Source organism: Zingiber officinale, chromosome 3B (assembly GCF_018446385.1).
Source record: "Zingiber officinale cultivar Zhangliang chromosome 3B, Zo_v1.1, whole genome shotgun sequence".
NCBI classification, from domain to species: domain Eukaryota; kingdom Viridiplantae; phylum Streptophyta; class Magnoliopsida; order Zingiberales; family Zingiberaceae; genus Zingiber; species Zingiber officinale.
The window spans coordinates 121299106-121312912 of NC_055991.1; the positions used below are offsets into that span (position 1 = coordinate 121299106).

At 44.5% G+C, this 13807-nt stretch overlaps 1 protein-coding gene across 5 annotated transcripts; it reads right to left on the bottom strand.

Moving 5' to 3' along the window:
- Positions 1-233: 233 nt before the first annotated feature.
- Positions 234-13306, bottom strand: LOC121967508. 5 transcript variants are annotated; one of them, XM_042517788.1, is made up of 7 exons: positions 13167-13303; positions 12570-12821; positions 11972-12493; positions 11772-11860; positions 9872-9971; positions 9441-9686; positions 234-538 (listed from the first exon to the last, which is right to left on the bottom strand). In XM_042517788.1, exons 2-6 carry the CDS (start codon positions 12717-12719, stop codon positions 9492-9494), a joined length of 1056 nt encoding a protein of 351 aa, XP_042373722.1. In that variant the 5' UTR covers positions 12720-12821; positions 13167-13303; the 3' UTR covers positions 234-538; positions 9441-9491. The 5 variants fall into 5 exon arrangements, with proteins under 5 accessions (XP_042373722.1, XP_042373720.1, XP_042373721.1 ...); XM_042517786.1 differs by having other exon boundaries at positions 234-535; positions 12570-13306; XM_042517787.1 differs by having other exon boundaries at positions 12570-13306.
- Positions 13307-13807: the final 501 nt, after the last annotated feature.

The window sequence follows — 13807 nt, forward strand, 5'->3', positions numbered from 1 at the left end:
AAAATCTATTATAGTAAACACTCATACAAGTATCAAATACGCCAACCCGTGGGGACATCTCGCCCTTACTATGGACACCTGGACAATGCACCATAAATTCCAAATAAATGCATCATTTTCCAGATCTATGTGTTTCCCCCTTAGGAACCACAGGTTCCATGATCCATCGTTAGCAAATATCAACAAAATGCATAGATGTAACTATGCAAGACGTTACAACATTTGGATAATAATTTGTCGGGAGAGTGTATGCATATAATTTATCTAAAAAATTAATGTTGCAGGAAACCAAAAAAGAAAATCCAAGAACAGCAACAAAATAATGAGATGTGTGTTCCATACAGTTTGTTCGCATCTGAAGCCGCCAAAAATTAAGAGTCATAAAGAGGGAAGTTTCCAGTAACTAAAACTATGCAGGGCTTCTGCGCCGGAACAAAGTATTGTGGTAGAAAGAGGCACAAAGACGATGCTAGCAAATAGCCTGGGATCTTCCATTCTACCCTCTCTTGCTCACTAACGATAACCCTAAATCATTCTGCTGCAAAAAAAATAATATATATATATATATATATATATATATATAGATATGAACAAGTTACATGAGAAGAAGTAAAATGTATTAACAGCAGATTCACTAAATATTATGAACAAAGATTGCAATAAGGAAATCATTTCCTGTTTGGAATTCTAAGTCCTAATAAACAACAGAAGGCAAGTTCTAACCTGAGACAACAAGCAAGTACTCCAAGACTCTTAGACCCATGGTTTAAAATTTCATTGTATTCTTTCAGGAGTAATAATTATATTATCCACATAAATGATAAAAAAGGTTAACACTCAGCATACTAAGAGAGTAAGAGGTAAAGTGGTTTGAAGCACTTCAAATAATCTAAGATAAAGAAGAATATAGTTGAATTTAAAAAATTTTACACTAAAAAATTGTTTCGGCCCATACAGAAATTTGGTTTAAACAAAAGATCATTTCCCTTTCAGCACCACAAGGAGGTTGTACTATGTATGCCTCTATTAAGTCACCCCATGATACCTAGCTAGTAATGGATACTGGTACATGACAATCAATCAAAAAAAAAAAATAATTTACACAACTTATTCACTAGAGAAGTGCCAGTATAGTCGGGACCATAAACATGAGTGTATCCGCTGGCCACCAATTGAGCCTTTAGCCCCTAAACACCCACTTACAGCTAACTCTAGATTTATGATAAGAAAGGGCTAGCAGATCTCAAGCATCATAAAAATATTAAGTCCTTATCTTATCTACCCTCTACTATTGATTAAAAAAATGTGCCATTATCATAGTCTCAGAATAGAATGTGAAACTAAAGAAGAAAAGCAGAATAACTAAGTGATAGAGAAACATAAGGAATATGTGGAGAAAGTAGATGTGCATTTATGACTTGCAAGAGGAATGTCCAAATCAAAGGCTGGATCTGAGACTCTGGATGGTGCTGGAAGGGCGAAAGAGTTTTAAGGAATGATCATGATATGATCTTGACCATTCGCCTTAAGTTCCCAATGGTCGAGATGTTGGACCTGTTGGTGGTGATATGTTTATAGGGGAAGATGATACCTCCATTATAGACTTCAAAGAAGATGGTGAGATGGACTCAAAGAAGGCTACATAGGTAGAGAAGAAGACACATAGTTGACTCAAGAGAATAGCATGATAACCTTCTACATACAAAAGTAGCCAAGACAAGTACATACGATACATCTAAGAGAAAGTGTGTCACTTCTTGGAGTTATGAGATGGAGGAAACAAGTATAATCAAACACATGTGAGACATGATGATATATGACAAAGAAAAAGAATGATAAAGTGCATCTGACAATGAGGGAAGGATGATAAGCAATTTATAAGATAACATGCAATCAAAATCACATCTCAAAGTTTATGAGGAACTCTCATGTGAAATAGTAAGACGTATGTTGTCTGATTAAGGTGACATTTAGTTCTCTCCTAGGAATCGGAATGAGAATGAGTATCATAGTATTGTGGAATGAGAATGGGTATGAGCTTGGGTATTGATCCTGTCCGAATCGCTGAACCAACGGACGCTGGGCACATGTCGCTCTCCTAGTCGATGACGTAGGTCTCCTCCTGGTCGCACGAATCTCCGGCGAACCTGCACAGAAGTCGGGCCGGGGAGATCCCCGGCGACGACCCTCCGACGCTCAAGTCAGGCAAGGGGACAGATGAAGAAGGTGGCTGCAGGATGAAGACTGGCGTACCTCCGATGAAGAAATGAGAGGTCTTATATAGAGCACCCAAGGAACACCAAGCACCTACATCGGGAAGTCCACATGCCCTGGGCCATACCGCGGTATGGTCCTGTCAGGGGAGCATGTCTGAGGCCGCGGTACATTCCCTGATGGGACGGTTAAACCTTTCTCCTCATGAATATAAATAATACCTAGCCATGGAGCATGTGGGCTTCTTCCTCCCGAGCCGAGAGCTCACCCGCCCGGCTGAAGCTCTTCTCCCGACCGGACATATGTGCCGGCCTGGCTTAGAAGACCTCTAGTGCTTGAACACCTTTTCCCCTGTTTCCCTGTGGAACGGCCAGGCGGTCTAATCGCTCAGCCTCTGCCTCCCTTCCCTGCCTCGGCCGGGCGGTTCTTCCGCTCGGCCACTCGATTCCTTGCGTCGGAAACCCAAGCCCCTGGCCGGGTTATCTTTAGTTCCGCTCGGACCAGCCGGTCGGTCAACCAGGCCGTTACCCGATCGGCTTACCTTTGGATCGACCTTACCAAGGACCCTCCTTAAACACCGATCACTGCCTCCCTTCAAGTCTAGTCAAGGAGGCACTTAAGTCCGATCGATCGATGTGTCCGAGGTGCCGCTTTGTTTAAAAGTATTCTCAGTGCCCGGTGTACGCCGATTCAGCCGCTCGGCCGCCGATGTGACTCATGCGTTGCCGTCTGTTGCCGTCCGATCTCCTGAACGGCGGCAATCCATTCCATTAAGGCTGCGCGTGCATGGTATGGTGCACATTAAATGCGCCGAATCGCTCAGCGCCACGCGTCGACCATTGCGTGGTGGCGGCGTTACTTATGATGGGACGCCATCGTTTGAAATGGACGGCCCGATGGCGTCCTTGTTTCTCGTGACCTGGATCGGACGGCGGAGGCCGCCCGGCCTTGGCCGTATAAAGCCTCAGCCCCCTCCTCTGCCGCACGCTTGCTCGTGCTTTGTCCTTCTGCCTCTTCTGCTGCTGCGGCCTCCGGCGATCCAGTTCCTGTTTTTCGGCGGCTACCATCTCACCGGTGATCTTTTCCGCCCGTCTCCTTCTCAGTGAGCCTTCTTTCTTCGTTTACTAGGTCTTCCCTACTCATTTTGCCTCTCTTTCGTTCCCATTCCTCCGATTTCTTGCTGTCCTTTTGTCTTTCCAAGATGGCGAGCTCTTCCGAACCCGCTACCAACGTTCACGGTCCATGGTATACGACCATGGAGAGTCGGTTTGATGAGGAGGACGCTCGGCGTCTTGTTCGGACGTACGGGATCCCGGACGACCATAAAATCGAGATACCCTCCCCGACCGGTCGTCCTCATGAACCGCCGCCCGACACTATTTGCTTCTTCTGGGACCAGTTCCTGGGCGGCCTTAGGTTTCCCCCTCATCCCTTTATTTTATTAGTTTGCAACTACTTCCGTATTCCGCTCGGCCAGCTTGTGCCGAACTCCTTTAGGCTGCTGAGCGGGGTGATCATCCTCTTCAAACTGAACAATATTCCTCTGGACCCAGCAATCTTTCACTTCTTCTTCTATCCCAAACAGTCCGAGTTGGGTACTTTTATTTTTCAAACTAGAGTAGGTTTTGTTTTGTTCCAAGACATGCCGAGTTCCAACAAGCATTGGAAGGAGCACTTCTTCTATATGCGCCTTCCCGAGCGGCCTGACTTCCGAACCCAATGGCAGACTGCCGTGCCGACTCAGCCGGAGCTCGGAAGATATAGAAGCAGCCCGGCGTTCCTCCATGCAGCCAGCCGCTTATCCGGTCAGCGGTACAAGATTGACAAGTTGCTCCTCGAAGGCGTATTGTATATCTTTTTTCTTTCTCCCGTCCGAGCTAGCCTTCCCTGCAGGATGTGTAAGCACCTTTTTCACTCTTTTTACCTTTTTATCTAACTGATTTAATTTTTTCTCCTGCAGCCGAAGTTATGTGGCGCGCGAAGGCTACTGAGAGCCTAAAACTGAGGGCTGTGGAAATTGAAGCGGCCACTAAAAAAGAGCTTGCCGCGCGGGGCTTTATCCCAGCACGCCCGGCAGCCGAAGGAGAAGGGGGAGCGCAATCCGCTCCTGTCTCTTCAGCTCCGGCCGAGCTGAGTGTCCATTAGGCTGATGCCGCCACCCTAAATACTCGGCGGAAACGCCCAAGGGACTTTACCCCACGGCCCACTCAGAAGGGCAAGGCTACCGCGTCCGTGGAGGTCCTCTCCCCGGACAGAACCCCGGCGCAGGTCGGAACATCAACGGCTTTTGAAGTAGAGCCCACTGACTCTCCTCGGAGGACTCGCCGTCGCCTACGACGCTTAGGTGAGATTTCCCCTATAGGCGAGTCCTCGGGCCAGGCTACCGCCACCGAGGAAGAGCTGGCCGACCGTCCGACCCTCAAGATTACCCTCCGACTTCCCTCGAAGGAATACTTGTTGGCTGCTGACCAACCTTCGAGCCCTGTCCACGAGATAACTCTGAAGGGTCCGCTAGCCAAGATCTTCGAGGATGCCCAGGTTCGGGCAGCTCTCATGACTCCGAAGCAGCTCGGGGACAGTAATATGCAACAGGCGACCGGGGTAAATTCCTTATTCTCCTTAATATACCACTTTGTATCTTAACTCGCTATTTCTTATGCAGCGCTGGGCCGAGCAGATCGCTATCAGCCACCGGTTGGCTGAGCTAGAGGATCTCCTGGCGAAACTCCAAGCCACCGGAGGTCCTTCGGCCGAGAAGGAAAAGCAGGCTTTCGAGGCTGAGCAGAAGAAGGTCTCCGATCTGACTGCGGAGGTGGCTCGGCTCGAGGGCCAAGTCAAGAAGCGCGAAGCGGACGCCAAACGCGCTACTGCCCGGAAGAAGCAAGCGATCGCTGATCTGGACAAGATGAAAATAGATGTCCGTGCGCTAGATCAGCGATCCAAGGATCTGGAGGCCCAGCTGAACGTCGAGCGGGAGGGCCGTTCGGCAGAACGCACAAAGGCTGAGGTGGACTTGAAGGCAGTCCAAGATTCCTTAACCGCTTCCCGGGCGGTATTCAAAAAATATAAGGAGGGAGAGCCGAGTCGCCTAGCAGCAGCGCGCCAAGAATACCTCCGCTCGGAGCGGTTTGGCGAAAAGTTCGGCGGCAACGTCTCCTCAACTTTTGTCGAGGCGGTCAAGGTCACCATGGTGTACTTGAAGAAGGGGGGGCACCTTCCTGCTGCCTCCGACCTGGCGGCCATGATCGACGATATCCCGGACGCCTTTTTTAATTTCGAGGACCCGGAGGAGGCGAGTTCTTCCAAGTACTTTCAGATTTTATCCGCCATACGGATGTAAAATTTTTAGACGCGCCGCTCGCAAATTGTGTTCCTTCGCTTATTTTTGTTTGCCTTCATTGCCCTCTCTCAGTCTGTTTGGTGCTTATTCGTAGATCGTTAAGCTCCACGTGTTTCCCACTGGACGACCGATCAAGTTAATCAATCGACTGTTTTCCTCGAAATCGCTTAGCGATTAGCTGCACTATTTGCATTCAGTGAATGCGAAGTATTGGCAAACCGATGGCCGATCGGACTTAATCAATTTAGTACTTGCGAACGCTCGTTATTCGGCGTCCTTAGTTCGGCCCAGAAGTTCACAACGCGGGTTCGACTCTCGATCTTTAACGACGGGGCTCGCCGGAGTGGGTATTTATAAATGGCCGCCTCTTGATCTTTAACGACGAGTTTCGTGCCTTCCGCCGGACGCTTATGACGCCTCTGCCTCGATATTTAACGTCGGAGCTCGACGCGGATATTTATAGCCGGCCGGCTGCTCTAGATCTTTAACGCCTGAGCTCGACCTGGTATTTATAGCCTGGCCACGGCGGCCTCGATCTTTAACGACTGAGCTTCGGCCTTCCGCCGGACGTTTATAGGACTAGCCGCCTCGATATTTAACGCCTGAGCTCGACGGACGGATATTTATAAATTGCCTACGGCCTCGATCTTTAACGACGGAGCTCGTCTGGTCTTCCGCCGACGCTTATGACGCACTGCCTCGATATTTAACGCCTGAGCTCGACTCAGCGGCGGATATTTATAGCCCACGGCTCTAGATCTTTAACGTCTGAGCTCGCGCGCTTTAAGGCTAACTCACTACGTGCCGAGCGACTTGCCTTCAGATTATATCCGGCGCTAACAATATTTACGCCCAATCGATAAAGACGGGTCATTCGCCACGAGTTTAAATATATAACCTCCCTACCGATCGGCTTGGGGCCTTCGCCTCGAACTCTCCTCACCGATATAAACCTCCCACCGATCGGCTTGGGGCCTTCGCCTCGATCTCCCACTGATATAAACCTCCTACCGATCGGCCTGGGGCCTTCTTTCCGAGCTCCCACCAGATATAAACCTCCTACGATCGGCTCGGGGCCTCGCCTCGAGCTCCCACTGATACAAACCTCCACCGATCGACTCGGGGCTTCTTTCTCGAGCTCCCACCTGGATATAAACCTCACGATCGGCCTGGGGCTTCTTTCTCGAGCTCCCCACTGATATAAACCTCCCACGATCTCTGGGGCCCCGCCTCGAGCTCCCACTGATACAAACCTCCTACCGATCGGCCTGGGGCCTTCGCCCGATCTCCCAGCTGATATAAACCTCCCACCGACACGGGGCTTCGCCTCGAGCTCCCAACTGATATAAACCTCCGGCCGAACGGCTCGGGGCCTTCTTTATTGAGTCAGTGGCTCAGATCTTATACACCATGAAGATAGGCCGCTCGGCCGATAATGCCAATTGCGTTTTTTAACATTTTGCTTCCTACATTTCGAATATACAGCCAAACAGAAAATACACAGCATACATTATATTGGCGCACCTTTCACCCTGCCCTGGAAAGGCTGGAGATAATGTGCGCTTCATGGTTGATCCAAGTCCCAATCCATCTTCATCCGCTCGACGGCCCGTCCACCCATCTTCCTCCTATGTGGTTAATTCATCGCTTGACATAAAACTCCCGCTCTTGAGGTTCCAGAAGAGGGGTTTGCTATAAGTTGAATTCGGGAGACGAAGTATCTGCTTTTGAGGGAAATGGGACTGTGGCAGTCGATGCTTCCGCTCGGCCCTCGGAGGCTGATTCCGCTTGTTGCTCAGCCGCTCGGCTTGCGCATTCTCTTTCTGTTGCTTCATGAGCTTAGCTGCTCTTGCCTTGATTAGAGCGTCGGGCTCCTTTGTGGAGAGCATTCTCGTGTGCGGTCGTCCAGCCTCGTCCATTGTTTCCGATCGGATGCAGGAGCGTTCCCACAGAGGGCGCCAAATTGATCCTGTCCGAATCGCCGAACCAAAGGACGCTGGGCACGTGGCGCTCTCCTAGTCGATGACGTAGGTCTCCTCCTGGTCGCACGAATCTCCGGCGAACCTGCACAGAAGTCGGGCCGGGGAGATCCCCGGCGACGACCCTCCGACGCTCAAGTCAGGCAAGGGGACAGACGAAGAAGGTGGCTGCAGGATGAAGACCGGCCTCCCTCCGATGAAGAAATGAGAGGTCTTATATAGAGCACCCAGGGAACACCAATCACCTACATCGGGAAGTCCACATGCCCTGGGCCATACCGCGGTATGGTCCTGTCAGGGGAGCATGTCTGAGGCCGCGGTATGGTCCTGTCAGGGGAGCATGTCTGAGGCCATACTCCTACAGTTTAGACCATTCCCTTGATGGGACGGTTAAACCTTTCTCCTCATGAATATAAATAATACCTAGCCATGGAGCATGTGGGCTTCTTCCTCCCGAGCCGAGAGCTCACCCGCCCGGCTGAAGCTCTTCTCCCGACCCGACATATGTGCCGACCTGGCTTAGGAGACCTCTAGTGCTTGAACACCTTTTCCCCTATTTCCCTGTGGAACGGTCAGGCGGTCTAATCGCTCGGCCTCTGCCTCCCTTCCCTGCCTCGGCCGGGCGGTTCTCCCACTTAGATTTAGTTTAAACCCAAGTAGAATTTTTAGGACTTGCGGCTGTTGATTCTCTCTGATTTGTATTTAGATCCTTGCTTCTCTTCTCTGAAAGTTGCAAGGCAATAATAAATCTATTTAATTTTGAGGAACTTTCGAAAGCAATAAGAACAGTGTCCTTTTTCCTGGAATATAAGTGAAAAAACTTGCCCTGAAAGAAGTGTAGTTGGATATTAAGGAGATGTGATGAGAGAGAATGAGAGAGGTGTTGTTAAATGGGAAAAAAAAGAGAGGAAAAGGAAAGATTGAGAGAAAAAGGAGAGAAAGTACGGATAAAGTGTTAAGAGAAGGGCTGAGAGAAAAATGAGAGAGAGGAGAAAGTATGATCTGAAAAGAGAGAGAGAAAGTGTGAAAAAATGAAGAGAGAAAAAGTTGATTAGAGAAAACGAGGAGAGAGAGTGTGATGGAAGAGAATGAAGAGAGATAAAGTGTGATGAGGAAAATATGGAGAGAGAGTATGGTAAGAGAGATTGAGGAGAGAAAGTATGATGAAAAAATGAGGAGAGAATGAAGAGAGAAAATAGTAGAGAATGTGTGATGAGAGAGAATGAGAAGAGGGTGTGTGATGAAAGAGAATGAAGAGAGAGAAAGTGTGATGAGATAAAATATGGAGAGAGTATGGTAAGAGAGATTGAAGAGAGAGAAAGAATGATGAGAGAGAGTATGATGAAAAAATGAGAGAATGAAGAGAGAAAATATGAGAGAGTGTGTGTGATGAGAGAGAATACAGAGAAAAAATGATAGGGAATGTGTGATGAGAGAGAATAAGGAGAGAGAAAGTATGATGAGAGGGAAAATATGATGATAGAATGAGGAAAGAGAAAGTATGATGAGAGAGAACAAGGAGAGAGAGTGAAATAAAAGAAAAATTGAACAAATATACTAAGGGTATTTTCGTCCAAAACTTAATTTTTATTCCCATTCCATCAAAACTCAAGGGAGGGGGTGGGTTTCATCCATACCCAAATTTTTGGGTTTCATTCCAAAATCTTGATTTCATTCCCATCAACCAAACACAAGGTTTGGGAATGAATCCATTCCCTCATTCCCAAACCTCTAAACCAAGCGCCACCCAAGTGTCTATCCTTTCAACAAAATATTGTTAGGTTGTCTCACAACAAGAAAACTGATGAGAAATAGAAAGAAAAGATATAATGGTAATGAAAATAAAAATAGGTTCTGATAATAGCTATGGTACTGAAAAAAAAATTGGCACAGAAAATATAATGTACCTATTGTATTCTCTCAGTCTTTTTCAGTTCATGCTGAGACAAAAATGCATTTTAATCTGATGTACTATCCTTCTTACAGATTTTATTAACTGGCCCAGTAAGTAGATTTTGAGCAATTGACGCAGAAGCTTCACTGCTGCTGCCACAGAAGATTACTACTTGAGGGTGACCAGTTACACTTTCTCTCACCGAACTAATTTTATCCAGAAGGCCAAGGTCTAAAAAGGTTCCAAGTTCATCAAGTACCTATAAAATACCCAAATGATAAGCACCGTTTATTGGAAAATAGTAATATAACGAAAAATTATAAAAATAAATAAATAAATAAAACTCATCAGCACAGTATATATGAGAGCTAGAGATAAATCACTGCACTCGATAAATTAAACAATTCATTTATACATGAAAGAATTAAAAGACAATGTACTTACCAGTAATGATACACCAGAAATGTCAATAGCCTTTAGGGAAACAAGCTCAAGTAACCTCTCAGGAGTAGATACAAGGAACTCAGGTTCACAACCTTTTAAACTGTAGTAGAATAAAAAACAAGTTTTATAAAAAAAACAACAACATCCTACTAATAAATACAGAGGAAGAGGTGACTGCTGAAAAACATTATGGACTAGACGCATGGAAGTATAATTAAGTTCCTCAACTACAGTAAGAAAGCCAAAATGCAATATCTTCAACCAAATTGAGTGACCCCATGTGTTTCACACAAATTCATACCTATACTACAGTCATTTCTTTGTACCTAGTACTGAACTTAATATCGTTAGGCATTTTATTCCTAATAATCGAAGTTAACATGGGATGATGAATCAGAATGCAGATAGCACAGGAATGTGAAATATTGTGAAATGTAAGTGAGCATAAAGAAAGACTCAAATGAGTTAAACTTCCATGTCTTGTCATGAAAAATATTAAGCACAAACTCATTCATATCCCTATGTACCTTTTGTTTGACTAAGGGTCTGATTTCTCAGAAGATATGGTGGCACATATTGTAGTTAGAAAACTGTTGGTTTCTTTGAATAAGTTTAGATTACACCAAAGGGCTTAAACCCAAGACTACCCTGTTTATAACTTTTGACTTGTGAGTGTTAACTTAAACACTTGCGAATTATAATGATTTAGATATTAATTACATGAAAATTGCATAGATAACTGATGTATTTTACATTGCGACTGATATTGATTATTTTGGTTCATGTTCAATATCCCCTGTATATCAACCTGCATAATATTTTTGAATTTTTTTGTATAACTAATCTAATGCTTTGAAATGAATGGAATATGAACTTATGATTATTGAAGTGTGTGCATCACATAGGCAATAGAAAGATATTTCGCCTAGATTCTCTTAGTATTAAATGTATGAAACTATGGAGAGTGGTTGAAACCCTGTCAAGATTGATTTCCAACCTCACAATCCAAGTTTCTCTCAATGTTAAACCTCCATATCGTATAGTTTTCAAAAACATGAAGCAGAGATTCATCTTTATGTCAAGTGTCTTCTATGAGTATGAGATTCCATCTTTTATCTCTATTTCTTCTATGACTATTTTATTCTTCAAAACAAACTGAACACAAATATTCAAAGGTCATTGAAGCCCTGAGTTGGTGCAGCATATTCAATAATATTTAAGATAAATTGCCTATAACTTCTCTTGGTGTCAGACATACAACTCCACAAAGAGTGAATTGAGTCGAGATTGGATTAATTTCCCATCTCTCAATCCAAATCTTCACCATTCCACTCATCAATATATTTATCAACAAACTAGACCTCAAAATTTTGGAGATCTTCTACCTTTTAATTACTATAAGTCTAACCTCTGCATGAAAAGGTTAAGTTTTTAGAATTATGGAAGGTCAATCAAAAGGTTAAGTTTTTAGAATTATGGAACGTCAATCAAATTTTTTAACATGGCAACAAAACTAAGGCATTCCCTCAAAACCTCTCATCTACCAATTCTCTCTTTATTTTTCTGTGATATTCAATTTTATTTCTTTCTTGAGGTTACCACTCAGCTTTCATGTGACTTGACCTTCAAAAGGGCTATTTGAATTGTAAAACCTATAAAAGATGTACATAGCCAATCAAATCATAAATAATCATAAGCTACATCTTGAAACTTGCTTAATGTAAGGTTTGCTTTAGTAGTTTTTCATATCATTATTTTCCAAGATAAAAGATCTTTCCAATTTCTATTAACTTTATTTAATCAACTAAATCATACTGAATATATCACATCTTTTAATGGATCTAATCTAATGGAACACAAGTGATCATCAACAAGAATTAAAGCACAATAAATTACTTACCCTTGGACCTGGTGATCCAGCGGAGTACTTGGATGCAAGCTTACTGTGTGTATTCCCAGAGATTTAAATGGCTTGCAGATTGACCTTACCTGAATAATAATACGATTGAAATAAGACAGGAAAATCGGCTTATAATAATAAACTAATTAACAAGGGAAAAATAACGTCCAACAGACTATTAATGGGCAGAAGAAGACAACCTGCATAGCTTTCTCCTTTGTAGGCACGAGGAAGAGGAGGAAAGGGCTAGCGATAAGATTCCCTTGCTTCTCCTTTCTTGTAATAATATCAGAAGCTGTAGATACCAACCAAGCAAGTTTCTTTTTGCAAGCACAAGCCCCACTGGTTTCAATAATGTGTGAACCGGAGGAGCAACGCTTCCAGAATTCAACTCCCCAGTCGAAGGCCAAAAGAGACCTATCAGAACTCCCGCTACACGCCTCTTCTTGCTCCTTCCATGCATCCTGTATGGCATTCAAGCACAGGATGAGGAACTTGGATAGAGAACCATAGTTGGAGTCCCAGGCATTGCTTCCACCGGAGCAATCGTTATCAGGTTGGTCCACCATAGTAGGCGCATCAGAATTCTGCTTCTTTTTTTTCTCAGTTCCAGTGACGGGATGCGACTTCTTCGTGTCGGGCTCCCGCTGCGTCTTCTTCGACTTCTTTCCATGGAAATCGTTGAAGGGGTCATCCGGAGTCGGGAGGCTATAGCACATCCCCTGCGAAGAGGCACACGGTGTCTAAAGAAGAAAAAAAAAACAGACAAAATTTTAGTTAGACAGAGGAAGAGCGAACCTCGCAGGTGCGGCGCTTCCCGTCCTTGCGGCGTCGCTTTGCAGCGATGATGGCGGCGATGCGGGCGGAGACAGCGGATTCACTGTTGCGAGCGCGCTTACGGTTGGTTTTATTCTTCCGCCGCCTCACCATATCGTCTCCCTTCGCCATGGCTTGCAGACAAGTAGAGGGAACCGTTTCGAGGACAGCAGACAAAAAGGTTGGGCAGGAGGAAGGCCGCCGAGGGCCAAGGGGTTACGCTTCCCACAAAACCTAGAACAGAATTACAGAAATCAGGTGCGCCAGGTGTCCCACATTTTCCATGGGCTCAGTCAAAATTCCCAAAAGATGAAAAATAAAAATAAATAAATAAATAAATAATAAAAAGAGGCCCCCTTGCATTTATTTTTTATCGTCAATTTTGGAGCAACATTTCTACTGCTACAAGGAATTAAGGTTTCATTCTGCATCACATTATCTTAACTTTGTAGATTGCTCGAAAAGGAAGAGAATTAAACCAACTCAAAGGTTTTTCTAAGCTCCAATGAAGCATTCGGTCAAATAGTAGAGGCATTCTAACAATTGTTCATTTCTTAAACAAACTGAAACGAAACAAACTTCACTCTGTATTTAGTTTAGCATCCTTAATCTTCATTTGGTATGTCTCTATTGCTCCTCTCCCTCCAACGAGCCCACAACCACCTTACGATCATGAATCCTCCAAGAGCATACACCTGAATGAGAATAAATAAATAGATAAGACAAAGCTGAAGTGAAACAAATAACTAAATAAATCATAATAACAATAACAACAATCATACATCCAGCAATCTGAGCAAGAAATTAAGGGATTTTTTTTTCTGAATAGAAGTTTGAAACCAGCCAGTTTGCCATCAAAGAATCTTCGATAATGAGCATGTTACCCCGCACTAGTATAAATTCTAGAAAAAAAGTTCACTGCATGGTGCATCGAAGGTAAAAGGAAAGCACGGCAAGTCACTCGTGTGCTTCACTAATTAGTCATCATATGAATACATATGTATATAAACCGGTACTCACTTTTGATTTGGCAGTGACACTGACAAAACATGCAAATACTTCAACTTTCAGACATCCTAAATTGCCATATGATAATGACACAAGAATGTTAAGCGCATCAAAAACGCATTCAATCTTGACAAAGGTAAGGTAAGGTCCAAATTAATAGTGTAGAGAGAAACATCTTCCAACATGCCAAAAGGATACGATGATCAAATATT

What these genes read in the sequence shown, in the direction of transcription:
- LOC121967508 (XM_042517786.1), bottom strand. Translation starts at nt 12,719, where the DNA reads ATGGCGAAGGGAGACGATATGGTGAGGCGGCGGAAGAATAAAACCAAC. An exon ending in GGAAGCGCCGCACCTGCGAG is followed by an intron (nt 12,494 to 12,569) that starts GTTCGCTCTTCC and finishes GCCTCTTCGCAG; the next exon opens with GGGATGTGCTATAGCCTCCC. An exon ending in TTTCTGGTGTATCATTACTG is followed by an intron (nt 9,687 to 9,871) that starts GTAAGTACATTG and finishes GGTATTTTATAG; the next exon opens with GTACTTGATGAACTTGGAAC.